This window comes from Radiomyces spectabilis, assembly GCF_025331425.1.
Source record: "Radiomyces spectabilis strain NRRL 2753 chromosome Unknown BYT42scaffold_9, whole genome shotgun sequence".
NCBI classification, from domain to species: domain Eukaryota; kingdom Fungi; phylum Mucoromycota; class Mucoromycetes; order Mucorales; family Radiomycetaceae; genus Radiomyces; species Radiomyces spectabilis.
In genome coordinates this window covers 1269749-1293507 of record NW_026251934.1, presented here as the reverse complement: position 1 = coordinate 1293507, position 23759 = coordinate 1269749, and the positions used below count along the sequence as shown (strand labels likewise).

The window sequence follows — 23759 nt, the reverse complement described above, 5'->3', positions numbered from 1 at the left end:
AAGCGGCTGGATTGTTTCATTTCGAAGAATGCTCAATGATTATGGGATATACCATATGAAAAACTCCTTTGATCGGTAGACTTTAGTCACGCAAGGAAGAAGTAAAAGAAATGCCTGTTTTAGGCAGTTGCCTTATTTTGGTTCTGACAGGCGAACTGTAATAGAACACAAGATGATCTTCCCCATTCAATGACCGTCGAGCATTTTTTATTACAAACCCCGGCCCGTAATCTCCCTTTGACCCACACTTAAAATTTCCAAAATGAGAACGTGCCAGATGCCTGAACATAAGACTGGAACACCATTGCTCGTTTTCGAATAATAGATAATACTTATTTTATAAGGTATAAGTTTTATAATGTGCCTGTTGATGTGCGTTTGTCTTTTTCCTCCTGTGGTTTGGTCCCTGTTGCTGTATTCTCCTTGACTGCATCGTTTGTCGGTGCATCAGTTACCAAAAGCCGTTTAATCATCGTGCCCCACGATTCTGCTTGCGACAATACCGCAATCTGGCAAGCAAAAAATAAAAATAAAAATGAATACATGGTCCGATCACCGCTTCACTGTGTGTTTTTTGTTTTTGGTAGTCCCCTTGGTTTGTAAGCAGGTGGTTGAAGATAAATGCTTTAATTACCTGATATGGAAATGGGTTGCCTTCGGTGGTTGTAATGGATGGGATGTGTTCCTTATGATCGTTTGCCATACGTAAAATGTCCAGCAGACACTGTGATAATTGCTTTTCAGCGAACCGATGGGATGACTGTTTTTCTACATATTCACCGTGAACACATTGAATGCCTTTCCAGCAGCCCCTATTCAGCTCGTTATACCTTGATCATTCTGAGGATATATTAAACTGAGTGTAAGTGTCCATTGTTCCCAACACACCAGTTCTTCGGATTTGGAGAATTGAAACCAGTTTTTCTTCAGTCGCTTTTCATAAAATAGTACGCCTAACTACATCCAACAATAAGAAAAACGAACCCTGTTACATCTCGTTGTTGTAATGCTTCCGCCACTATGCGTTTTACAACTGCTTTTTTTTTTTTTTTTTTACCTTGCCCTGTTTAATGTGGGGTGGGCTCGTATTCTGTAGAAACTCCGCAATCTTGGCCTCGATAAGCATCTCCACATCTCGACTGTCTGTAATCGACTAAGCTCCTCTGACAGTGAGACCCATGGTTTTGCTTACTGAGCAAATAAAAAAAAACTTGAGAAAAATCACTTACTACCGTAGTGTCCAATACTCGCAGTTCCCTCGGCATGACATTGACGAGCAGACGATGGAAAAAGATGGAATGCAGTAACGCTGTCAAGATCATAAAATACAGCCAGTCAGTTACAATTACGTCGACGGAAGGATCAGTTCTAGCTATAATGCCGTAGGAAATTATGAATAAGTGTACCTCTAAGAACATCCTTGACGCATTCTCTCGGGACGGCCGCCTACGTGAAACAGCCGTGAGTTAATAACAAGTCAAATTAGGTCGATGAACCCCAGTTGTCACTATGCACCATCTCAATATTGAACTCTTGCGCATTCAATGCCATGGTAAAACTAAAAGGAGATACAAAAAGTGATAAAGAGAATAAGGGAAATGCATAATTGGCTCAGATCTCGTGTATGGTTCCCGCTGAAGGGATCACATGATCTCGCTTCCTCTTTTTTTTTTCAAGGTCTCGATCCAATTGCTTTGATAACTACAATCCCCAATGCACTCTACAGAGTCACTTGACATTTTTACATACCGGTATTCCTCCTCAGTTTATTTGCAGGTCTCTTTTTCATGTGCATAGAATAAAAACACCATCAGCGTGTTTTCTGGTGAATTTAATGCACACATAAAAGTCCCGATCCCTTGATGGTTTCTTCAGTTACTATTACAGCCCAGTGATGCATTTTATATTGTTACATTTGGTTGCCTTGATCATGCTTTCCAGAACCAGTTGACAGGCATTCAGCATGCACTGGGCAACCAAAAGCTCCATGGCCACCTGTCCAATGCACGTCACTAAGCGAAACACGTGATTTTATCAATGCGAATTGGAAGTGTTTTCCACACAGGAAAAATCCCAAAAATTTGATACGAGGTTTCCCTCTTGGCATGCTATCATTTGCTGCAAGGCCATTGCATGCTGTTGCTCGATTGGCATTCATACCGTATAGACAGTCAAAGTTTACTGTAACACGAACTCCGTGGGGACCCACGCAACGCTTGTTCGCAACCGTACCTATGGCTTACCCCGGTTTCACAGCCGCGTGCTGTATCATTGGTGACGAGATCTTGAATGGCAAAACACGCGATTCCAATGCCTTTTTTCTAGGTAGGACCGTCCTGTCTGCTTGAAGTTTAACAGTAGGGATGGGATGCTAATACTTTGTTCTCTTCATATGTAGCCAAGTACTTGTTCGATTTGGGGATTGATCTTAAACGAGTGGAAGTGATTGGCGACGATTACGATGCTATTGCAGAAACGGTACAACGATTGTCGAGCGCACACGATATTGTGTTTACAAGCGGAGGGATTGGTCCTACACATGACGATATTACCTATGACGCTTTGGCGAGGGCGTACGGTCTGCCACTCAAGTTAGATGAAGAGACATGTGACTTGATGAAAAAGTCAGCGACGAGCAGTCATTGGACGTTGACAGAGGAAAGGAAAAGAATGGCGATTTTCCCTCATCCCGCCGAGATTTTGCGTGAAACGACGGATTTTTGGGTGCCGGTGGTGGTGGTGAACAAGAATGTGCATGTATTACCGGGCATTCCCAAATTGTTTGAAGGTTTATTAGCTTCTTTGCGACCGCACTTTGAGTCTTTGGTGGAAGCCAAGAATGGCGCCTTGACGCACTACTACCGTGTCCAAATTGCTACCAGCCTTCCCGAAGGGGAAATTGCACCCTATTTGACGACAGTGCAGGCACGTGTAAAAGAGTCGCATATTAAAATCGGCAGCTATCCGAAATGGGGAGACGATACCGATGGCGTGCGTGTAGTGGTTAGTATCGTGGGAAAGGATCAAGACCGTGTACAGAGTATAGGAAAAGAAATTGCACAGTTGGTGAAAGGTTGGACATACGAATCACCGTCACCATCATCATCGTCATCATTATCATCTGTATCAGCACACAAACCTTCATCTTGAATAAACTGGTAAAAATCCGCGCCAAAAAAAAAAAGAGATCATGCCTCATGTCGATCTAGTGTGGCAAACACTGATGCCAGCCTGGGATTGGCTCAATAAGCAATGGCGATTCAGATTCAGCTTGGGTTTTTCAAACTTTGTTTGTTGCAAGAATTTATCTTGCTTTAATCGTGTCCGCATGGTGTTATTTCGTCCCTTCCTTCGCCAGCGGTTTCATTCCACCATGTCCTTCACCTACAAGGTAACTTGGCATAGCGGCGAGTCTCTGGGCTTGTACAAACCAACCCTGTTTGTCTCTTTTGGTTACTTTAGGAAGCAGTTGATAAGCTTAACTCTCTTCAAACCAACGCTTCGCTACTTGATCAATTGCGAAAAGCGGGTCCATCAATGAACGACCGCAGTCTACCAGAGTTCAGAGAGTATCTCAAACGCATAGGTTACGAGGTAAACACCCACAAGGGTCAGCCATGGCACGAAATCCCATGACATGACTAAATGATCTACAATAGAGCAAAGATTTTGATTCGCTCAATGTCATTCATGTGGCCGGTACCAAAGGCAAGGGCAGTACTTGCGCTTTTACCCAATCTATTTTACGGCATGCATCCTCGGATCGGCCTATTCGTACCGGTCTTTTCACTTCGCCTCATTTGGTGGCAGTTCGCGAACGTATTCGGATCAATGGCGAGCCTATCAGTGAAGACCAGTTTGCCAAATATTCACAAGACGTGTGGGATCGGTTAGAAGCTACCAAAGAAGAAGCATTGGCCGAAATGGAAGCAAAGGACAAGGTAAGCAAAAAAAAAAAAGGGTGATCATGGGAAAATGGAGAACTCAAGCCACGATCGTGCTTTTGCGCATTGTTAGGATATGAAAGATATGGTAAAATCTGGAAGACAGCATCCTGATAAACCCGTCTATTTCCGATACCTCACCTTGGTCGCCTTGCATGCGTTTATGCAGGAAAATGTAAGCTCTTTCCCATACATCTTCGAGGGGGATGTAACTGTGGATCACGTATTTATCAAAGGCTTTGGACGTGATAGGTGGATGTCGCTATTTTGGAAGTCGGTGTAGGTGGTGAATATGATTCTACCAATATCGTGGAGAAACCGATTGTTTGTGGTATCACTGCACTTGGTCTGGACCATGTGAGCGTTTTGGGAGACACCATTGATAAAATTGCATGGCACAAAGCGGGAATCATCAAGGTGAGAAGCGCATGAAACAGGATTGGCGTGACTGGCATTGTAGAATTAACCACTGGAAAAAAAAATAGCCTCATGTTCCTGTGGTTTCTTTTGAGCAATTGCCAGAAGCCATTGAAGTGGTGAAACAACGCGCCCAAGATAATCAGGTAAAATGACAAGACATTTCATGGAAAGATGTTTGGGAGCGCGTCATGTTATATTTACCCAAGATTAAATTCATCTAGGCACCTTTGGAAATTATTCATGCAAGCCAGGTGAACCAATTGGATGGCATAAAATTAGGTAAAAATCAGTATTTGTCGAAAAGCAAACCAACGTTCATCAGACTAAAGCAAAAGGTATACAATAGGCCTGGCAGGCTTACATCAAAAATACAATGCTTTAACGGCGATTGCAATGTGCAAAATTTGGTTGGAACGGTGTCGACAAATGTCTTTTTCACCCGAAGACGCGGTACCCGCGTCATTCCATAAAGGGTTAACAGAAGTCAAATGGCCGGGACGCGGCCAACAGCTAGATATGAAGGATACCAAATATGCTGCACAAGTATCTTCACCGGTAAAGTGGTATCTTGATGGTGCACACACTATTGAGAGTTTACAAGTCTGCGTCGACTGGTTCCGAGAAAACATGCAGCAAGACAAATCACGGGTGTTGGTCTTCAATTGTACCAATGGACGAGACGGTCCCCGGTTACTGAAAGTCATGAATGATATCCAACGTCAAATGCCCTTCGACCACGTTGTCTTTACCACCAATGTGACTTACCGTGAAGGCTATACAACTGGTAAGTCAACAAAAGTATATCACGGCCAACCGTCTGCAAGTGTGCTTATTTTCACTGTAGATAATACAAATAAGACGGTCAGCATGAAAGATGCATTAGCGATGCAGCGCATGCTGCGGGAAAGCTGGATCGAACAAAACCCTTCGTTTAATGCAGATCATGTCCATGTGGCTAGTACCATTCAAGATGCTGTGGAGTGGGTGGTGGATCACGCCAAATCCGTCCAAAAAGATGTCCAGGTGTTAACCACGGGCAGTTTGATCCTTGTGGGTAACACGTTAACGGTGCTTGGCATGCCAGCCCAGTAGAGATAGTAAAAGAAAAAAGACTACACGCGTGATAAATAAACATTCACGTAAATAAACTTTATTTAGAAGAAAAGCGACTAATATTGGTAAAAGATGAAAAAGAGAAAAAGAGCTAACAAGCATGCAATTTCCATGTGATTCTTGGACCCGTTGATCTGTTTGCCCGCCATAGCAAGTTTTTTGTAAGAGGAAAAGTCATACAACGAACATAAAACGTTCCAGCTCGGCACCTTCGTATTTGTATATGATGGCGTTGGTTTTTTTTTTTCAGGGCACCTTTTGGGTTTTTACTTGTGGGGGAAAGGGGTCAAATAGAAGGTTTCTTTTTTTTTTTTTTTTTTTTTTTTTTTGGTCATCGGCAAAGTTTTCGATGAGGAATGTTTTTCTTGGGTTAAAAGGGTAAAAAGTAAGAAAAAGAAAACAAGTGGATAGGCTGCATAAAGTAGTGAGACGATAACCATTGATGCTTCGTTTTTTTTGGTTTTTTTTTTTTTTTTTGGGCAAATTTTGCCTTGCGTTTGGTAACGACGTGCATGGAGTGAGAAAAGTGGGATCATGATGAAGAGAGGTTTGTTTTTTCACTAGGATGAAAAAGATGCCGGTTGACCGTTGTGGCAGTAGCCGGTAGAAGAGACGCGTGGAAAGTTGGGTCGAACACCTTCTTTTGTGGGTGGAGCGTAAACAGATTGAGAGTAAGGGTGATGTCGGCTGGATGGATCATGGAATCCGTTGGGTGCCGAAGCTCGCATAACCAAACTGTTACGCCGTTGATTCCACGGTTGCTGGCATCCGTTGGGGGAAGTAGGGGACGTCGGTGATAACGGTCCGTCATGAATGTCTGCAGGCACCGGGTGCAAGCGTGCAGGTAATTGTCGCGGATACAAACATTCGGAAGTCTGTTTTGCGTAGTGACCTGAGAAGTCGGAAGCCATCATCGGTGAATGGTCAGCAGGAGGGGCCCCTCCCATACCAGTGGAATGATTGTAAGTTTCTTCTCCATGACTCGCCAATAAAGGTGCGGAACGTGGTGGTAAAGGACCCTGTTGCAGCGAGGAAGAATACACAAACATGGTCAAATCATCCACGAATAAGGGATAAAGGATGTCGTGAATTTTGAATTGCGTCGCTAGAGCCTTGGCACGAGAAAACGTGATCCTGAAAGAAAAATTTCATGAGACAAAGATGATCCAGGCAGAAACAGAGGAGACACACAGAGACATAGTGAGAGAGATGGATAGATAGAAGGGTTGAGACTTACCACACGCCTTTCAGATGCATGGCTCCTACTTTTACCACCACGCGGCCTCGTTCGTTTTTCAGGATGCCATCCCGTTTCCCTCGAGACATCCCCGTCACATTGAGTAGTTTCGTTCCGTTAATCATATCGTTATCTAACAGCACATGAAAAAAAAAATGTTTACTTTCTGGTGTTGTCCCCGCATTGATGGTTCGTTATGATAGGCGAGCCCCCAAAAGTGAATGAATGACCGAGAACTTACCTTGTCTCCTAGCGACACAAATCCCGTTGGCGTCCACTTGGTAACAGACAGTGCCTTCATCCTCCCACAAGGTGGTGGTCAATTTGGGTCGGGGAATCAAGCTGCTGGGATGGTTGCAAAATTGATTATACCCTGAAAATTCATGCGCAGACACGCCGCAAGCTGGATGCGACATAGGGCCCGAGTGAGCCAGTGGTGGTTGAACAGGACGTGGCGACGATACAGCCGGGTGAAGCAAGTGCGACGTCGACACTTCGTGTGATCCCATGGCCGACGACGGGGGTGGTTGATGCGCAGGCCAGTCCATGAGCAAAGATGGCGTTTGCCATTCTGATCCCAACCAAATAAAAACGACAGTGTTCAGTTTTTTGATTTTGAAAGATAAAATTTTGGGACTTTTTTTTTCGCAATCCAACGCGTGCTTACCGGAGGATGAAACGTAATCGTTGCAAAGTGAAGGCATAGGACGGCCTAGATGTGATGACGGGGTTTTGGTGTCATTCACGGGTGGCGCATGGTCTTGATATCGGTAATTCTGCGAATACATAGTGTAGGGGGAATGGGCAAATAAGCAGGGCTGTCTTTTTGATTTTTGTTTTTGTAGAGTTGGTTGGAGATAACACTGCTTTGTATAAAGTAACGAAGTGTTTTGAGTTTTTTGGGTTGTTGTTTCGTGAAATCACGGATAAGCAAATGCAAGTGAGCTAAAATAACACTTCATGATATGCTTGTCAATATTTATGGACCTGCGTAATAATGAAAACCAAAAATACATACATTCAAACAATACAGCGTCTCTTGTAAAAATGTGATTTTCAGGATGAAAAAGAAGAGAAGAAGAAAAAATGGCACTCAGAGGAGGGAAATTTAACAAAGAAAAAAAAAGGGAAATATGAAGAAGAACGAATTAGAAAAGGAGACGAAGGGCGACCTTGGTATCTTTTTTTTTTCTTTTTTTTTTTGCGGGCAAGGGGATGAAAAAAAAAGAGAGGGATAAAGAGGTATAGCGCGTTTTGATGATGAAGGAGTTGTCAGCTGGAAAACCAAAAAGAACCAATCTGTATGCTCAAATTAATGTAAAATGCAGATAATTCAAATGCAACATCAATCATCGACCCATCCTTGTTATCTTGGTTTTTTTTTTTTTATCTCTTTGTTGATCTGAAGTTTGTAAGTGATTACTACAAATGGTCACACTTGGACATTAAAATTGTGTTCAAAAGTCACCATGACTATATAACTGGTTACCTGGGTGAGATTCTCTGAAAACCCCAAAGAAAATAAGTTAAGGGAGAAGGAGGCAAATCTCAAAGCAAGAAAAAAAAGCCCACCACGGCGGATTAGATATCACGACAGTGTCAGCGGGATTTCATCGCATGGTATGGACAACCATTGTCAAAGCTCAATGCAATGATACATTCTAAAAAGATGTTTCCATGACTTTTTATATTTTAAATTTCCATGCTGTTTGCGACGACAAACGTCAATGAAGCACCTTGGCGTCGGTTGAACGCCACCGCATAAACACTGAAGCGAGCGGACACAGGCACCCGGAGCTGCAAGAAACATCCAACTCAATATAAACGTGGATGCAAAAGAAAAAAAAAAGACAAAGATAAAGATAAAACAGATGGGTCCACCTGCCTTGGCATCCTCATCGCGGGAAACTTGCATGATAGATCCCAGTAGCCACTTTGGTGACCTGTTTAAAGTTTTGATAAATAAACCATTCATGCATATCATTGGTCGGAACTATCACATCAATAAAAAAGTTGGTTCAAATAAACATGTGGTACAAATTGGCGCTCTTTTTTTTTTCGTTGGCCAGATGAGAGAAAGGGTTGGTCAGCATTGAAAAGTAGCACAATATGATGAAAAAACATCGACTAATTGCCATAGTAATTAAGTTGTATGTACCTGAAACTGAATGCTCCCTTTTTACATCATCTGGTTTTCCCTCCTGGTTTGCCCAACTAAGGAAGATACAGAAGAAAAATAATCGAGAGAGACCGAGAAAAAAAAAACCAAAAGGGAGAAAAAACCTGGTTTGAATCTTTCAAATATCCTTTAACCATTGCTTTTAGCATCTGTACGAAAAATATCATTAAGATCCTTTCTGTAGACGAAAACTCAATGATTGTTTATATCACTACAGAAAATAGGAGAGTTCACCATGACCCAAAAACCAGCCAATGACCATATTGAACAACGGAAAGAAGAAGGAAAAAAAAAGCCCACATTTTCATGCTTGACTGAGCTTCCTTTCTTGTCTTTCTCGTTTTATTGTAGTTCCACGACCTGGATGTTGATTGCTTATTGGCTATTGTTCTTGACAACGAACGACAAGCGAAAAAATCACCCAAAAAGGGCGAATCAGCTGTTAAAGTGATTTGTTGTACGACAGCACAAAATTTAACGCGGCCATCGTTTGAAAGTCTTTTTTTTTTCTTTTTTTTGAGGGGTAACACTTGTGTTGCTGCCAATCCCCCACTCTCCATCATAAAAAAAAAAATAAACAATAGCACGCAGAATTTGGAGTCGAAAAAAATCGCTTCACAACAATAAGCAATAGTGGAAAGAGAAAAGCCGAAAAAAAAGTCAGCGAAAGCCAACGTACGACGTCAAATTGGCCGTTGCACCCGAGTTTGCGAAAAAAAAAAAAAAAAACCAACCGAAGAGAATCACCACTACACGCATCCAGCCCATTTCCTCTTCTACTGCCCACATCTTTGAACCGTCCTTCCATCTCTCATCACGAGTCCAACCCTGATACACGGACATGAGCAGTGGTGAAAGCACGTCGGTCCTGACCACCGTCAATGCATCGGATAACAGTCATCGTTCCTTGCGATGCGCATCCCCACCTACGCCTACACCACATGTCGCTACTACCAAAACATCGAATTCCAAACATCTGTCTAAAGCACTACTGCGTACAGCCCTTCAAAAGGCAAACTCGGCCGTTCTTTGCGATTCATCCAACAATGTCACGGGCGCCATTGAAGCTTACACCGAAGCCATTACCCTTTTAAATCGAGTATTGGCCACAGTAGAAAGGGAGACCGACCGCCGACGACTGCAAGAAATCGTAGGTTTTTTTTTACTCGTCATTTTTTTTTTCTATTTTGTCCAGCATTGCTTTTTTGTTTAATTAAGAGATTTCGCTGGACATATAGGAGAAAATGGAAAAAGGGAGGATAGAAAAAGAATGGATGAATATCAGGGGAAAGGGAAACGAGAAACAAAAAAAAAGACACCCTTACAAATTTAAGGAAGTCGGACATGGCATGAATTTTTACGGTGGAAAAAGATATGAAAGCAGGACAATTCATGTCAATGCGAAAAAACGAAAGAGAGAAGAGAGAAGAGAGAAGAGAAAGGGGAGACAAATCTTGTGTTTTTTCTGTCACAGCAATTCTTTGCATATTTATTGACATGATGGTTCCTTTTGATGTAGCACGACTCTTACTCTGATCGCATACGACTGTTGAATGCTGTATCACCGAAATCCGATGTCGAGAATGTGTATGAAAAGTTGGATGATCCAGCGTGTTCCAATACAGATACCCATGATCCGGAGGTGACGAGACCTAAAGAAGATGTTGTCAAGCACACCAAAAGATCTTCTTTACACCGGATGCAGGACAGTCCCACCACAGCCATTCTTCACATGCCTTCGTCTTCGTCCCTTGACAGTGCCTTTGCCATGATGGATGCTAACAAAAGTGTAGGATCTCATCGACCAGAGGCCGACGTGTCCGATCATGCTACTTGCAAAGTGTCTTTGCCTCCTCTTTCCGTCTGTTCCACACATCCCTCACCTTGGCATCCTGATGCTTCATCGGCTTCTTCTGTATGTTCTTTTGGCTTGTCACGCCTCACAAATCCACCTATCAGACATAACCCCAACTCACCTTTCTCCACTATTCAGTCATCAAGGAGTACACCCACGCACGCACCCTCCCGTAGCGCCAAACGACCCAGCTTTGATGCGGAACATTTGGACGAAACGCAACCGAATCATTCCCGATCGTCTTCTCTCTCCCACTATACGGATCCTGGCACACCGGAAGCCGTCCATCCTGCAGACGAAATTCGGTCTTCCATCGACGACGGCTTGGATGAGGATGATGCTATCCATCGAACGTCGGTTGGTTCAGCATCCTCGCTGTCATCGACGGATAGCGAAGGATGGCACGCATCCGTATCACGCACCAACAATCATCATCAACCCTCCCTGACGTTACCCTCGCTTCTTCAATTGGAAACGCCTTCCTCCACCGAAGCGTCCAAAGTACCGTGCACGCCAGCGACAAACGGGGCCAGTATAATTGCAGCCGTCGAAGCAATTCGTGCCCGTAGTAGCAGTTTGCCTCGACAAAACCAATTAGCAACGGAGTCTTGTCAGTCCGTCGAAACGCTTACCACTGTCAACACGACCAAAGCACCCGCGACTGGCATACTTCCGCTTTCCAGTTCAGCTCCCGAAGGTGACACTGCATTACAAGAGGATCGGGCGGCTCATGGACGGAACACAGTACCAATGCGTCGCGCTGTCACGCAACCCTCGCCACCGGAAGAGAAGCAATCGCCTACCTTTACTCCACCGATCCATCGCCCTCTTGTTTCGCGTCAATCCAGCGGTCTCGGCAGTGTCCGACGCAAAGCGCAAAATCGCTTGTCACGATCCAGTATGGATGGTTCTGGTCGGAAAGACAAGGGCAGTCCGATTTTTGGACTTTTCCTCAAAGACATCATGCCATCTCGTCCTACCTATGAAGTCACCGCCGATTACCTCGATCGACACACTATGAGCGATGTGCCTGAATCAGAAACAGTGACGCCTTCCAAGTGTGCACGTCCCCTGAAATTGATCCTATCTTTGGAGTCTAGTATGGTGCAGGGAGGCTACGTCACCGATCATCTCTATATACCCAAAAACTTATGGTAGGGACGCAAAAAGAAGAGATAAACGAGAGTAACTCGGGAATAACGGATGTGAGTGCTGATGGAAAAAGATTGGTGTGTTTTTGGATTTTAGGTTTCAGCCGAATATCCGATTATCATCCTTGGACGTCAAAGTATCTGCCTGTGAAAATATGGCCGCCGATTTGGCGCGGCTTGAGAAATGGAAGAGCTTGGATGATGTGGCCGGTAGTTTAAAGTTGCTGGAAACGCTGGAAACAACAATCGAAGGCTGGCAAATCAGTCTTTCCAGAAAGTTGAAGCGGGAAAGCATGGATGGCGGAGATTCGTCATCGAGCACCATCTCTGACACCAGCAGTATCACCAGCAGCACCGGCGGCAGCAAAAAATCACAAACACTGATGTCCTGGGGTAACAAGTTGACCAAGTCCGTCGAACGGATGAATGCCTTTAGCTTGACCAAATCGTAAGGAAAAAAAAAATAGAAATCAAAGCCCCATGTTTTACACGTTGGCTCAACACCATTCTTTTCACACTTGTGCGATATAGAGAAGACCAATATCGACATTACATCGACACTTTGCAGCGGTTGTTTTTAAAGGTTCACGTTCTAGGTAAATCCAAATTTTTTTGACAATACATACTTGATGAAGGCTAACCGGACTTGGTGAAATTTTGTATAGAGCATTGGTTGGAGCATTATTCCAGGATGAACTATGGCAAACATGAGCTTTTGGTGCAGAAATTGAGCAAAATCTGTGATTTGATCACGGTAGTGGTTGGTGGATTCGTGATACGCGACATGGCCATTCTGTTAAGCAAATGGTTAAAGCGCGGAGGATGTTGGGTCAACGAGTGAACCTAATCCCCTCCTTATATACCTTAGCTTTGTCTATCTTACTTCTTTTTCTTTTTCTTTTTTTTTCTCTAATCTCACTATTTATCATATAACATTGTGTCTTATTTTCCCTTGTGCATCAGTTAATCTATTAAATACTTACTATTTTTGAATTCTTCTATTACCTTTTTTTTTTGTCACCCAAAGCTCTTTCGATACCCCATCTGTTTCCTTTATGTGTGATGGCCGCCGATCTTGTTCTTCTTTAACTCCCAAAGCCAAGTTTACAGCTATTGAAAACTGTCATGCTGGTTAGGAAAATTCGCTAGTTTTTACTTGAATACCGTTCACTCATGAAGCACAACGGGTGTACAGCAACAAGGCGAAAATAAAAGAAATCAGAATTCAGCCTCAGGCGGACTGGATCCTTGTAACCAATACATGAACACTGTACAATTCTGATTGAGCCCTGCGTCTACAGTTTGGCAAATGCTTCATGCTTTACGTTTAGCCCTTCGACGAGTCGACCGATCTTCACTGCCCTTCGTCGAGAAAATGCCGGAATTCACTGTTGGAAGTGGTCATGTTTATCGGATGTATCCAGCGAACCGCCACTGGAAAAATCAGGAAGGAAGATAATCGTAATGATTGTCAAAGTGGATTGGCTTTCAGGTTCTCTTGTACCTGGGATTCTCCGGTAGTCAGTACCTTGATGTCCCGGATAGGCGGTTCTTAAACATATTCCTTAAGCAAGGTTGTATCTAAACCGAGCTGCAAAGAAAGCATCATGAGCATATACTGTACGTGGTGCCATCCATTCCGCCATGTCTTACAGAGTGATTGATATAGCCAAAAGCAGACATCCAGTGCAGATAAGCAACGTCGTTTATCAGCACCAATAGAGTAATTTCCCAGATTTCACCGAGTTTTCCCTCTATCCCTATTACCTAATCCATCACTTTTGATGGATTATCATTGTATGACTTGAACTTATCATACCGGCCAGCCGTCAAATAAGCATACAAATACAAGGTCTGTGGTTATCTTTGGGTGATACAAATAGAAAAATGACAAAAATGACAACCTGTTGACTTTATCAACCTGGCATATCAAGATGATGACGATGAAAAAGTTAAAAGATAAAAATAAAAAAAACACGTCCACAAAAAAAAGAAGTCATTGAATAGAATGAAAAGAAACATGTGGAAAAAAATTTATACGAGATGAAAAAAATGATGACAAAACACAATTAAAGTAGTTTGAATGTTTTCTGAAATGATATCGAGTGAATTCATAAATGATGATAGAAAATGATGAGTATGATATGCAAAAATGTAATTAAGCTTTTCTAGTTGCTGGATTTGGTATAGAACAGCACGTCGTTCTTGCATTCTTGAAGGTATTTGTAGACGACCGCACCCGTCACGGAAAGGAGCATGACCTTCTTGCCTTGAGCACGAATGGAACCATTGCCGGCAGAGTTGGCAGCGAGACGAGCAAATCGAGTGTACATGGTGAGAAAGAGAAAGTGATTGAAATCAGTGAACAATGGAAGAAATGAAAGTTTTGTTCGATTTGAGCGGGTTTTTATACAGCCTTCCTTTCAAAGATCAAGATAACGGGGAAATTTTTTTTTTATTATCAATGCCCTCTGGGAAACTGCGGGACGGGAGTTCTGCTCAAATTTTGCCGTTGGTTTTCGAACCGCGCATGATGCGATATTTAAATGTGACTGGTTTGTCGCCTCGCGGGCAACGGTGGCGTAGTTGAGCAGATCGAGGTAGTTTCGGCATACGCTTTTCTGTTCCTTTCAATAAATTGGTTTATATGATTGCTGGAATTTCCAACAAAATGATTGTCCCATGGGGCGAGAAGCTTGTCGTTTTCCTCATTGATGGTTTTGACATTGACTTGGTTCACCGGCCATGACGTTTCTTCCCGAGAACTTTACTTTCTTGCAGATGCTTGACAATGGAGGTGACAAACAGACTTGTCGCTTCAGTCTCACTTCTGCGTCGTTGTTTTATCCATTACTCTTAAACATGAAAGTAATGATTCACTTGGTACTATATTCTGACGCTGAGGAGCGCGGAATGCTAGCCAACGTAAGTCGATATTCATGCAAACCTTGATCGATTGCTTTGCAAAATTCGTTGATACAGCTGGCTTTCTCGCGGAGCTCGGGGTGCAATGTCGGTCTTTGGTTTTATCCTTCTATCCATTTCTGTGGCAAAAGCGATTTGCTTTTCCGGCTCATATAAAATAGACAACACAATCATAATAAAGCATCATCTCATCTGTCTAAATTACTCTTTAGGAGGGAATCGACATTTTTCATTTGATATATTTAGTTCATTTATACAACGTGACAGAGGGAATTTTGTTTGCTGCGGGTTTTTCATCATTTTTTCGCTGGTGCATTAGTCGATTGTTGATTTCAAGGCCAGACATCACAGTCGGAGGGACTCAATTGGATATCAACGACTTGTTCATGGTGCGATGTGACGAGGGAATGAGACAATCGTCTTTCTCGTTCTTGTCGAACTGCACTTTTATGCACTTCGCCTTGCTGTCGTCTGTAAGCACTGACAAACACTTCTTCATTCCACTGAAATCCCTGGTGGCGAGACATGACAATGGTGGCGCAATGGCCGTAGTCGGACATGTTATTGGCCATATCGTAAATGCGGTATTCATAATCCTCGGTCATTGAATCCGATGGCGGGTGCGACATAATCATGTCGTTTTCTTCTTTTTGTGCATTCATTTTTTCCCTATTCATGCATGCAAATCAAAGAAAAAATCAAAGTTTAAAGAAGATGGTTCACCAAAAGAATAAGGCTTATTTTGAAAGCTTTGCAAAGTCACGCCTAAAAAAAAAAACCATGCGGATCATATGACATCACTTTTTCAACTGGATCGTCTCTCTTATTTTTTTGGGTAATTTTTTTTTTTGGGTGGATCGTTTTTCCTTCATTGGTCTTTTTCTTTTTTGGTGGTAGCACTTGGTTTTTTTGATACTTTTTTTCCATTTTCCCGATTCGATGCTTTTTTTACGACAAAGATTTGGAAGCGGTGTACGTTGCTTTAGTCTGTCGGTCAGTTCGAGTGGTCAAGATAAACCTATTGCGTTTGGTCCAGGGTCAGTGCTCAATGGTAAGCCTTCATGATCCGTTCTTTTTTTTTTCCGGTTCAATGAACCCAAAAGTGGAATCAATGATCTTGAAAAACTGATGAGCCTCATCGGCAAAAAGGCAATGTACTTCTCACCTTGGATAAGCCTACCGAAGCCTACAATATTCGAGTCGTATTCAAAGGTCAAGAAAAATGTCCTAATCGACAGATCAGCACTCTTTTTACCGTGGAAACATTAGTTTGGGGTCAATCGAAACAAGGTAACAAATAAGAAAAAAAAAAGGATGACAAGCATGCACAAATGTTTGGTGTATCACCATCTGTATATTGATGCCATGTTTTTTTTTCTGGTTAGACGGGGTATTGGAAACACTGGAAGAAGGAAGTCATATGTATTTGTTTGCTATCAAGTGGCCACAGATCAATTTTCCGCCTTCCATGCAAGGCAGCTATTTTGGTTATAGTGTTGAGTACACGCTTCAAGCGTTTATCGAATTTGGTGTAGGCTCCGCGGCAACGACACCGGTCAATGTCATGTATTTACCACTTATCACTTGCGATCATCAAGTGACGCCAAGCTCCATCACCCAAACTTCTCATCAAGTAAAGGTCACTGCAAGTCTCATACGAGCTGCATACTGCCCAGGTATGGTGAAATTCTCCATAGTTGGAAATTTTAAGGTCATTGGTTCTTGTTTCTTATTTTCTTGTTTCTCGTTCTTTCTCCGCCTAATGTCGCCATTTCCCGCTTGCCTTTTTTGAAAACCCCCTTGGTTTTTTTTTTTTTTTTTTTTTTTTTTTGGTGGTCGTTCCCGCCCTCCCCTGACCTCCTGTAGGTGATCTATGCACGCTTAAAATTTCGATGGACAATCACTCGGATCAACGAGTCACTCATGTCCAGCTCGTCTTTGTCTGTATCGCCACCAACCTGGCCGTGGCTCGTATGGACTCACTACAATCGTCGGCACCCATCTTTTCCACCACGGCCCAGAAACGTAAACAACATACCTTGTATTCCGAAACATTCTTTGTCTCCATTCCGAAACGATCTGAGCAAAATCACTCGATTTTCCAATTTCGAATTCCTCCCAACTGTGTGCCTTCCACCAAGAATATGGTCGGCAAAGCCGTTGACATTGCTTACGAAGTCCATGTAAATGTTGGCCTGACCCAACCGAATTCTTCCACCAATGTATGGCCGTTTAACAAAAGTAATATGATTGCCGGTATCCATTTACCCGTCACCATCGCCACCGTCCCTACTACATGCATTCTTCCACCTAAGTTACAACTTCCTATTCATACATACAACGATGATTCTATCGAAGCGCCTACTTTTATACCCAACATCGAATCGCCCTTACCAAGCCCTTCCAGTCCGATTTTCTCCAGCAAAGGAAGTTGGTTGCAGACAAGCAGTATCAGTGACGGGGATATCTCGCCGGCTGGTTCCATTCATTTGGACGACAGTGATGATCGTCGTGACATGCCTATTGTGAATCAGGACGCCTCGGGTCACCTGATGATCCCGACTGAAATTCGCCACCGACATAATAAATCCTCAAGTTCGGTCAGTTCAACGGACTGCAGTATAGAAAATGATTATCTTGCCTCCTCTCCCCAATTCTTAGCCGCAGTGAAATAAAAATTATTTAATAGTTTCCCGTTAATCAATCCACATAGTATGATAGCAGATGTCCTTGGTGAAATAAGGCTGAAGATCACCCCACAATCAAACTAATCGATCCCAGTGCCACACAAAAGATGTGGGCGACGGAGTTTAAAAAGACGACAATGCGTGCGTTTTCTGGTGTGACTTGAAAATGAAAGCGATGCGGGCCGGACAAACGCGACGCCGGGGAGCTGGCGCCGATCCTCATGGGAAGTCCGTTAAAGAGGAAAAGGTTACAGCCACAGCAGATAGTCGATTCCCCTCCTCTTCTGAAAAAGGTAAGGATCGTACCATGAGCATCCACGACAGTCGATGATGGATGAACGTTCGATGGATGATAGGCTGCGTCGATAGATGAAACTGATCAAGGAAACTTTTTATATATTACATTAGCACATCATGGCTTCTCTGGGATTGCCCGCAGACGTTCGTGCCACGGCCGACGGTACTCGCCGATTGTTCAACAAATGGTCCTACGAGGATGTTGAAGTGAAGGATATTTCCCTTCAGGACTACATTCAAGTCCGTCAGCACGTGTACTTGCCCCACACTGCTGGTCGCTTCGCTGTCAAGCGTTTCCGCAAGGCTCAGGTAGGGCCAACATTCAAAAAACGAAAGCCATTCAAGCGATAATGAATGAATGACATTGACTTTCTTTGGTTTGATTCTATCCAATGTAGTGCCCCATTGTTGAACGTTTGACCAACTCGCTCATGATGCACGGTCGCAACAACGGCAAGAAATTGCTTGCTGCTCGCATTGTCCAGCACGCTTTCGAGATCATCAACTTGTTGACCGACCAGAACCCCATCCAGGTCCTTGTCGATGCTATCATCAACACTGGTCCCCGTGAAGACTCCACCCGTATCGGTTCCGCCGGTACCGTCCGTCGTCAGGCCGTTGATGTTTCTCCTCTTCGCCGTGTCAACCAGTCCATCGCTTTGTTGACCACCGGTACCCGCGAAGCCGCTTTCCGCAACGTCAAGACTATTGCCGAATGTCTTGCTGACGAACTTATCAACGCTGCCAAGGGTTCTTCCAACTCGTACGCCATCAAGAAGAAGGACGAACTCGAACGTGTCGCCAAGTCTAACCGATAAACATCTTTCTATCTCTTTCTTCAAATGGATCCTTTCTCAAATACTTTTTTTTCAAATCTTTTTCTCTTTAGTTTCTTTCAGTGAATAAAGAGAGAGGAAAGGACAGCACTCTTTTTAATACATCACACAATGGGAAATGATTTGCTTATGTTGTAAGGAAAGACGAGGGATTTTTTTCTATTCAGTCATGGATATGAACGGCTAAAAGGGGTGGCAAGCGTTGCCGTTGTATTAACATTGCGTGGCAAATGTTGACAATACAATGGGAATTAAACACAAAATAGTACATAGTGAGCGCAAAAAAAAAAGATGATTTAAATTGGAATGACTGTATTATTTATCAAATGTCAGAAGAACGCTCATGACAACGTTCTTTTTATGGTGAGAAATAGAAATGTACAATTGGGCTCGGCGATGTTTGTGTCGACCGGCAAGGATGATTACCTGTATAATTCTGGTTTAAATGAGGGTTTGTTATAATTGATGATGTAGAAGGCTGGAACCTACAATAATGAAGGATGAGGATAGTTTGAAAAGCATGCATGCTCTGTGCCACTTACTTATGGTTCCATTGACTCTTTTTTGTCTGCATAGTCCACATTTCCTTCAAGATTTCCGTCCTCGAGCACTTCGAAATCGTCCTCATCTTGTGATTCAACCTTTTGTTTTTCTTGGTCTTGGTCTTCGATAAGAATAGGAGCCGATTCATTTTCACTGACAAGATCCATGTGGTCGTATCCTTCCTCCTCTTCATTCTCGTGGCCTTCCATATTGTCATGACCGACAGAATCATGATCAAAGGTTTCTTCATCAAATTCTTCATCCAAATTGTCCACGTCATGAATCATATCATAGTCTGGTTCATCATCCACATCATGCTCGTCTCCACCATGTGCTTCTTCCTCATCAATTTCATCAACATGCACTTCTTCACCTTGTATTTCTTCATCATACTCTGGTTCATTAGGGGCATCCTTATGTGTTGCCTGCTGTCCACGATTTTCCATGGCGTCATCGATTTTTTTAGGCCCGTGATCGTCTGCTTCAGCGGCTTTATCATTACCCCAGTCATACTCTTCAATTAACTCCAGCAACTGGCTGTCATCTTCAGGTGGCGGTACTTCAGGTTGCATGGCAGCGGGCGTTGTCGCATCCTCTGTGGTATCCAAATGTTGTGTATCCTTGAGTGGTGCTGTGTCGTCACGTTCATCTGCCGCAGGTGCAATCGTCTCATGGCTCGTTTCTTCTGACTCAAGGATGGGTGTTTCCACAGTGACATGATCCTCACCATTTGCAGTGGATGGCTCTGAATTGGGTTGAAGTTCACTGGTTTCCTCTGAAGGCTCCTCGACAACCTTCGATACCGTCTCGTCTGTCTGCTTTTCTGTGAAGGGTTCCGTCGACGGCTGTGAGGTGCCCAGTTCTTGTTCCATAATGAGCGTGTCGAGTTCCTCCGTGGTGGTCGGCTCATCTAAACCAGGGAGATTGTCCCCGCTTTGATCAGTATCGAAGTCCGTAAGCGATATCGGGGTACCAGCATCCAATGTAGCTGCAAGCTCGGCATGGAATTCCTGCATCTTTGTCGCTTGAAGGGACGGATGGGGTAATGGGGAACCAGCCCTTTCTGCCACGACGCCCTGGCCCTCTTTGTCATCCTGCTCAGTGATCACATCCTTTTCAGCTTTCTCCGGCTGTGCTGTGGACTCCACTGGTTCAATCGGCGCAGCAGCGTCTGTGGAATCCGTTTGCGTTTCATCATATGCCAAATGTACCACATTTTCGGTAGGTTCTGTTATTGGCTCTTCTGTTGCCTTTTGATCATCCATTGTGATGGTTCTTTCTGCTGCTGTGGGTGCAACTGTGGATACGGGGGCCGCTTCTTGATTTTGATGCTCTGTGGGTGGCGATAGGTGCTCTTTCGGGGATTCTTTTGGTTCTGAAGGAGAAACAGCCGTGGCCGATTCAGGGATAGAGGTTTCTTCTGTTACTGAGACTTCCGCTTTTGGTTGTTCTTCTACTACCGTCGAGTCCGAGGGTGTCGTAGTTTCTATAGTCACCGGCTCGCTTGGCACCGTTTCCGGTAGCGCATCGTTGACTGTTGCCTGATCACGGGTTACATCATCAGTAAGAGCGACGGGCTCCGTTTGATCCTCCTGCGGGGCTTTTTCGGTACGAATTTCTGTGTCTTCCATAAAGTCGTCAGGTAACTCTTCGGATAGACCTTCATCCTTGGTGATGACTTCTTCTATTGACTGTCTTTCTATGGGCTGCTCAATGGAGCTGGCCAGAGGTTCTTCTTGCTTGTCCACGTCGGCCATAAGCATATCGGGCAGTTCTTCCGAGATATCTTTTGTATCACCCATTGCGCCTTTGACTGTCTCAAAGTCCATATCAGTTTCTGTGTCTTGCTCCTCCTTAACCTCTGACACAGTGGGGGATGCAGTCTCCTCGGTAGGTCGAAGGGTGTCAGCGGTCGATGAAAGATCCTGTTGCATCAACTCTGTGTCTTCCTCTTCAAGCACCTCTACATCAGCAGGTGCATCGAATTCCGCGGTATCAACTTCCATTGCCGTGGCAAAATTGTCGTCCTTGTCCAATTCTGCCACGGGTGGCTCTTGGATCAGAGTTGTATCCGCCGCTTCTTTCACGACAGGTTCTGGCGCTTGTTTTGCCTTCACATCGGTGGAGGCTTCTTGCAATGATTGTAGTACCGGCGTCATTGACTCGGATGCAGTGAGCGGTGGTAAAGCGTTCTCGTCTACGATTTCTCCATCTTCTGCATCTACCAGTTCCCCTTCTTCCATTCCATCTTCGAGCGAACCGTGATCAGCAGACGCAGCCCCGGAATCGGTAAACGACTCATCGGGCTCCAAGGTCTCCAAATGGGCAATGTCTTCGTCAGGCAAAGCAGTAAATGCATCTTCAGCCTCTGTTTTCTGTGCAACTTTTTCAGTGTCAGGTTCTGGTATTCCTGCTTCTCCTTCCGCTGGTAAAATCGCATCGGCTGGAGATGGTGTATCAATCTTTTCCTCTGGAATCTTTTCTTTGGGACTGCTGATCGTCACTACAGGCACTCCTTCTTTGGCGACCTCGGCTTCAGTTGCAGCCTTGTCCATGGACTGCACTTCTTTCTCTGTAACTGATTCGGCTGGCATCTGTGTTGTGTCTTTAGGAGATGTCTCATCGTCGAGACTAGGTTCCTGCACTTCATCCAAGACCACCGCATCGGTAGTAACTGCTTTGGGTGGGCTTACACCTTTGGCGACGCCCTCCACAGTGGCCGAAGACACCGCTTCATCTGTTGTAGCAGGCATCTCTGCTGCTGCTGCTGCTGCCTTTTCTTCTTCTTTTCGAATCATTTCCGTTTCTGCTGCTGCCGCCGCCGCCGCTGCATCGGAAGATTGTGCGTCCTGCATGATTTGATCCGCAGACTCTGTTTCCTTCTCAACGGTGGATGCTACCGCCGGTTCTTCTGCGGCGGTTTGATCGGTCGGTATAACTGTCGTTTCCATGGGAGATTCAGCCTTTACTTCCGTTGGCTGTTTAGGTTCTTCAGCTGCTAAACTAGGCCCAACTTCGGCGTGGGTGATGGCAGTGTCGGGCAAGGGAGTCGTTGCTTGTTCTGGCATTGCTGTCTGTTTTTCAATGGTCGGGACGGCGACTTCGGCTGGTGGAGCGGTGGCGGCACGTAAAAGTTCTTTTGATTCTTCTATTTGGCGCCAAATGGCGGCCACTTTGCGTCGGTGGGCTTCCTGTTTTGAATAGGAGAAATCCCGTTCCTCCATCAACATTCGGTGCTCCAGATTGATCGTTTCCATCATCCATTCATAGCCGCATATCGCACCGGATTTCTCCGAAAGAAACACACGAGGACTCTTGGCCATGGCGATCTCTGCGTTAATCCAAGGACAGTAAGTTCGATGTTCAGATGCCACGTCAAGCGCTTCGTGATCAGTACTGTCGTCGTTATCGGTAGGCGTGTTCAGGAAGATGCGTCGAAAGCATTGATGACACTCCGCTTGGCTCGATGAAGCGGCGTGCCATCCGAATAAAGGTAACAGGTAGGCTGTAGCTGTCTTATTGTCGCCCAAGGGGCCTCGGATAAACCCATCTTCGTCTAATAAACCTTCCGTGTATTGAATAAAATAATCCATTTTACGCAATTGATCGGATGACTAGATGAATATGTGAAAAAATATTAAATCATCATGTTGGTTCCTTTTTTCACTAGCACAACAGATATTTGAATTTTACCAATGGATGTTGGATGATGGGCAATGCGTCACAATTTAAAAATTGTTTCGCTTCACTTGTAATCAAGGATATCGCTTCCTGGGTTGTATAGATAGGGAATTCTCGAACTTGTGCTATGGTCATGACAAAAAGAGCATTAATTACTGATAATGCATGCTTTGCGAAGATGACAACAAAAGAGAGAAACTTACACGAGCATTTCCTTGATCGCCACATACATTGATCTGTATGATATTCAAACAGTCCTTTTTGGTATTTCTGTACAATGGCTTCAACTAGATAAAAGCAAAAAGAAGAAGGTATGAGGGGTCTGTGCGTTGCCCTCTTTCCGAACACCACTGACATACCTTTTGGGGAATCGATTGTAAAAGGTGACAGGTTGATCATTAACATGGTGCCTTCACAGCCTGTCGCGCATACAAGTTGACACCAATCGCGAGTGTCTCCGAGCACCGATCCAGAGTCTTTCCATCCGTGCATGGCACAATCCGATGCACTGACGGGTCGTTTGGTATTCAAGTACAAAGACGTGAATGACCGTAGACGATCGTAAAAGGATGCCTTGTCCCAAATCACATGTGGGGTATAGTTGGAAGCGGTTTCTCTCCGTGAACGTTTCTCTGTCGAGCTACATTGATATACATGTTCAGTGTTTCTTTTTTCCGTGGAATAAATAGAGTCAAAAGAGTAACGCGAGGGTCATCGTGTAAAATGTCGCACCTGTTGATCTCGTCGTCTACCGTATCGAGGGGTCGTTTGAGGAAAACTGCCGGGAGGTTTAAATCTTGCTTCACTTGTCGCAGAATATCTTGAAAGCTTTCAGGAAGAGCCGCATCTTGATTCTCTCCTATTGAAGGCATAATGGCATAAGCAAGCAAA

At 44.1% G+C, this 23759-nt stretch overlaps 8 protein-coding genes across 8 annotated transcripts; 5 read left to right on the top strand and 3 right to left on the bottom strand.

Moving 5' to 3' along the window:
- Nucleotides 1-194: 194 nt before the first annotated feature.
- BYT42DRAFT_576858 (uncharacterized protein) lies at nucleotides 195-1627 on the bottom strand. The gene is made up of 7 exons (XM_051569105.1): nucleotides 1516-1627; nucleotides 1407-1446; nucleotides 1230-1309; nucleotides 1058-1153; nucleotides 831-957; nucleotides 635-768; nucleotides 195-509 (listed from the first exon to the last, which is right to left on the bottom strand). Exons 1-7 carry the CDS (start codon nucleotides 1549-1551, stop codon nucleotides 354-356), a joined length of 669 nt encoding a protein of 222 aa, XP_051421845.1. The 5' UTR covers nucleotides 1552-1627; the 3' UTR covers nucleotides 195-353.
- A 607-nt stretch (nucleotides 1628-2234) lies between these two features.
- On the top strand, nucleotides 2235-3150 carry BYT42DRAFT_594609 (MoaB/Mog domain-containing protein; the record flags this gene model as incomplete). The annotated part of the gene is made up of 2 exons (XM_051570786.1): nucleotides 2235-2325; nucleotides 2399-3150. 2 exons carry the CDS (start codon nucleotides 2235-2237, stop codon nucleotides 3148-3150), a joined length of 843 nt encoding a protein of 280 aa, XP_051421844.1.
- Nucleotides 3151-3369: 219 nt separating this feature from the next.
- On the top strand, nucleotides 3370-5528 carry BYT42DRAFT_576851 (Mur ligase). Its single transcript, XM_051569104.1, has 8 exons — nucleotides 3370-3594; nucleotides 3660-3941; nucleotides 4018-4119; nucleotides 4197-4361; nucleotides 4430-4507; nucleotides 4586-4643; nucleotides 4711-5148; nucleotides 5209-5528. Exons 1-8 carry the CDS (start codon nucleotides 3538-3540, stop codon nucleotides 5454-5456), a joined length of 1428 nt encoding a protein of 475 aa, XP_051421843.1. The 5' UTR covers nucleotides 3370-3537; the 3' UTR covers nucleotides 5457-5528.
- Nucleotides 5529-6037: 509 nt separating this feature from the next.
- On the bottom strand, nucleotides 6038-7130 carry BYT42DRAFT_499493 (transcription regulator HTH, apses-type DNA-binding domain-containing protein; the record flags this gene model as incomplete). The annotated part of the gene is made up of 3 exons (XM_051564642.1): nucleotides 6038-6611; nucleotides 6715-6847; nucleotides 6956-7130. The coding sequence occupies 3 exons, from the start codon at nucleotides 7128-7130 to the stop codon at nucleotides 6038-6040; spliced, it is 882 nt and encodes a 293-aa protein (XP_051421842.1).
- Nucleotides 7131-9382: 2252 nt separating this feature from the next.
- BYT42DRAFT_576843 (uncharacterized protein) lies at nucleotides 9383-12971 on the top strand. Its single transcript, XM_051569103.1, has 6 exons — nucleotides 9383-10043; nucleotides 10413-10808; nucleotides 10887-11902; nucleotides 11997-12347; nucleotides 12431-12495; nucleotides 12565-12971. The coding sequence occupies exons 1-6, from the start codon at nucleotides 9735-9737 to the stop codon at nucleotides 12738-12740; spliced, it is 2313 nt and encodes a 770-aa protein (XP_051421841.1). The 5' UTR covers nucleotides 9383-9734; the 3' UTR covers nucleotides 12741-12971.
- Nucleotides 12972-15156: 2185 nt separating this feature from the next.
- On the bottom strand, nucleotides 15157-15429 carry BYT42DRAFT_500077 (uncharacterized protein; the record flags this gene model as incomplete). Its single annotated transcript, XM_051564681.1, has 1 exon — nucleotides 15157-15429. The coding sequence occupies one exon, from the start codon at nucleotides 15427-15429 to the stop codon at nucleotides 15157-15159; it is 273 nt and encodes a 90-aa protein (XP_051421840.1).
- A 334-nt stretch (nucleotides 15430-15763) lies between these two features.
- On the top strand, nucleotides 15764-17499 carry BYT42DRAFT_615725 (uncharacterized protein; the record flags this gene model as incomplete). Its single annotated transcript, XM_051571991.1, has 4 exons — nucleotides 15764-15875; nucleotides 15974-16114; nucleotides 16210-16500; nucleotides 16691-17499. The coding sequence occupies 4 exons, from the start codon at nucleotides 15764-15766 to the stop codon at nucleotides 17497-17499; spliced, it is 1353 nt and encodes a 450-aa protein (XP_051421839.1).
- A 277-nt stretch (nucleotides 17500-17776) lies between these two features.
- Nucleotides 17777-18626, top strand: BYT42DRAFT_535783 (40S ribosomal protein S5; the record flags this gene model as incomplete). The annotated part of the gene is made up of 3 exons (XM_051565476.1): nucleotides 17777-17804; nucleotides 17920-18117; nucleotides 18207-18626. Exons 2-3 carry the CDS (start codon nucleotides 17926-17928, stop codon nucleotides 18624-18626), a joined length of 612 nt encoding a protein of 203 aa, XP_051421838.1. The 5' UTR covers nucleotides 17777-17804; nucleotides 17920-17925.
- Between the last annotated feature and the right edge of the window lie 5133 nt (nucleotides 18627-23759).

Coding starts and splice junctions, on each gene's coding strand:
- BYT42DRAFT_576851 (XM_051569104.1), top strand. CDS start 3,538: ATGAACGACCGCAGTCTACCAGAGTTCAGAGAGTATCTCAAACGCATA. Junction 3,595..3,659: donor TCAAACGCATAGGTTACGAG/GTAAACACCCAC, acceptor GATCTACAATAG/AGCAAAGATTTTGATTCGCT. Junction 4,508..4,585: donor AACGCGCCCAAGATAATCAG/GTAAAATGACAA, acceptor AAATTCATCTAG/GCACCTTTGGAAATTATTCA.
- BYT42DRAFT_576843 (XM_051569103.1), top strand. CDS start 9,735: ATGAGCAGTGGTGAAAGCACGTCGGTCCTGACCACCGTCAATGCATCG. Junction 12,348..12,430: donor GCCTTTAGCTTGACCAAATC/GTAAGGAAAAAA, acceptor TGTGCGATATAG/AGAAGACCAATATCGACATT. Junction 12,496..12,564: donor TTTAAAGGTTCACGTTCTAG/GTAAATCCAAAT, acceptor AATTTTGTATAG/AGCATTGGTTGGAGCATTAT.
- BYT42DRAFT_576858 (XM_051569105.1), bottom strand. CDS start 1,551: ATGGCATTGAATGCGCAAGAGTTCAATATTGAGATG. Junction 769..830: donor ATATCCTCAGAATGATCAAG/GTATAACGAGCT, acceptor GTGAATATGTAG/AAAAACAGTCATCCCATCGG. Junction 510..634: donor GCAACCCATTTCCATATCAG/GTAATTAAAGCA, acceptor TTTGCTTGCCAG/ATTGCGGTATTGTCGCAAGC.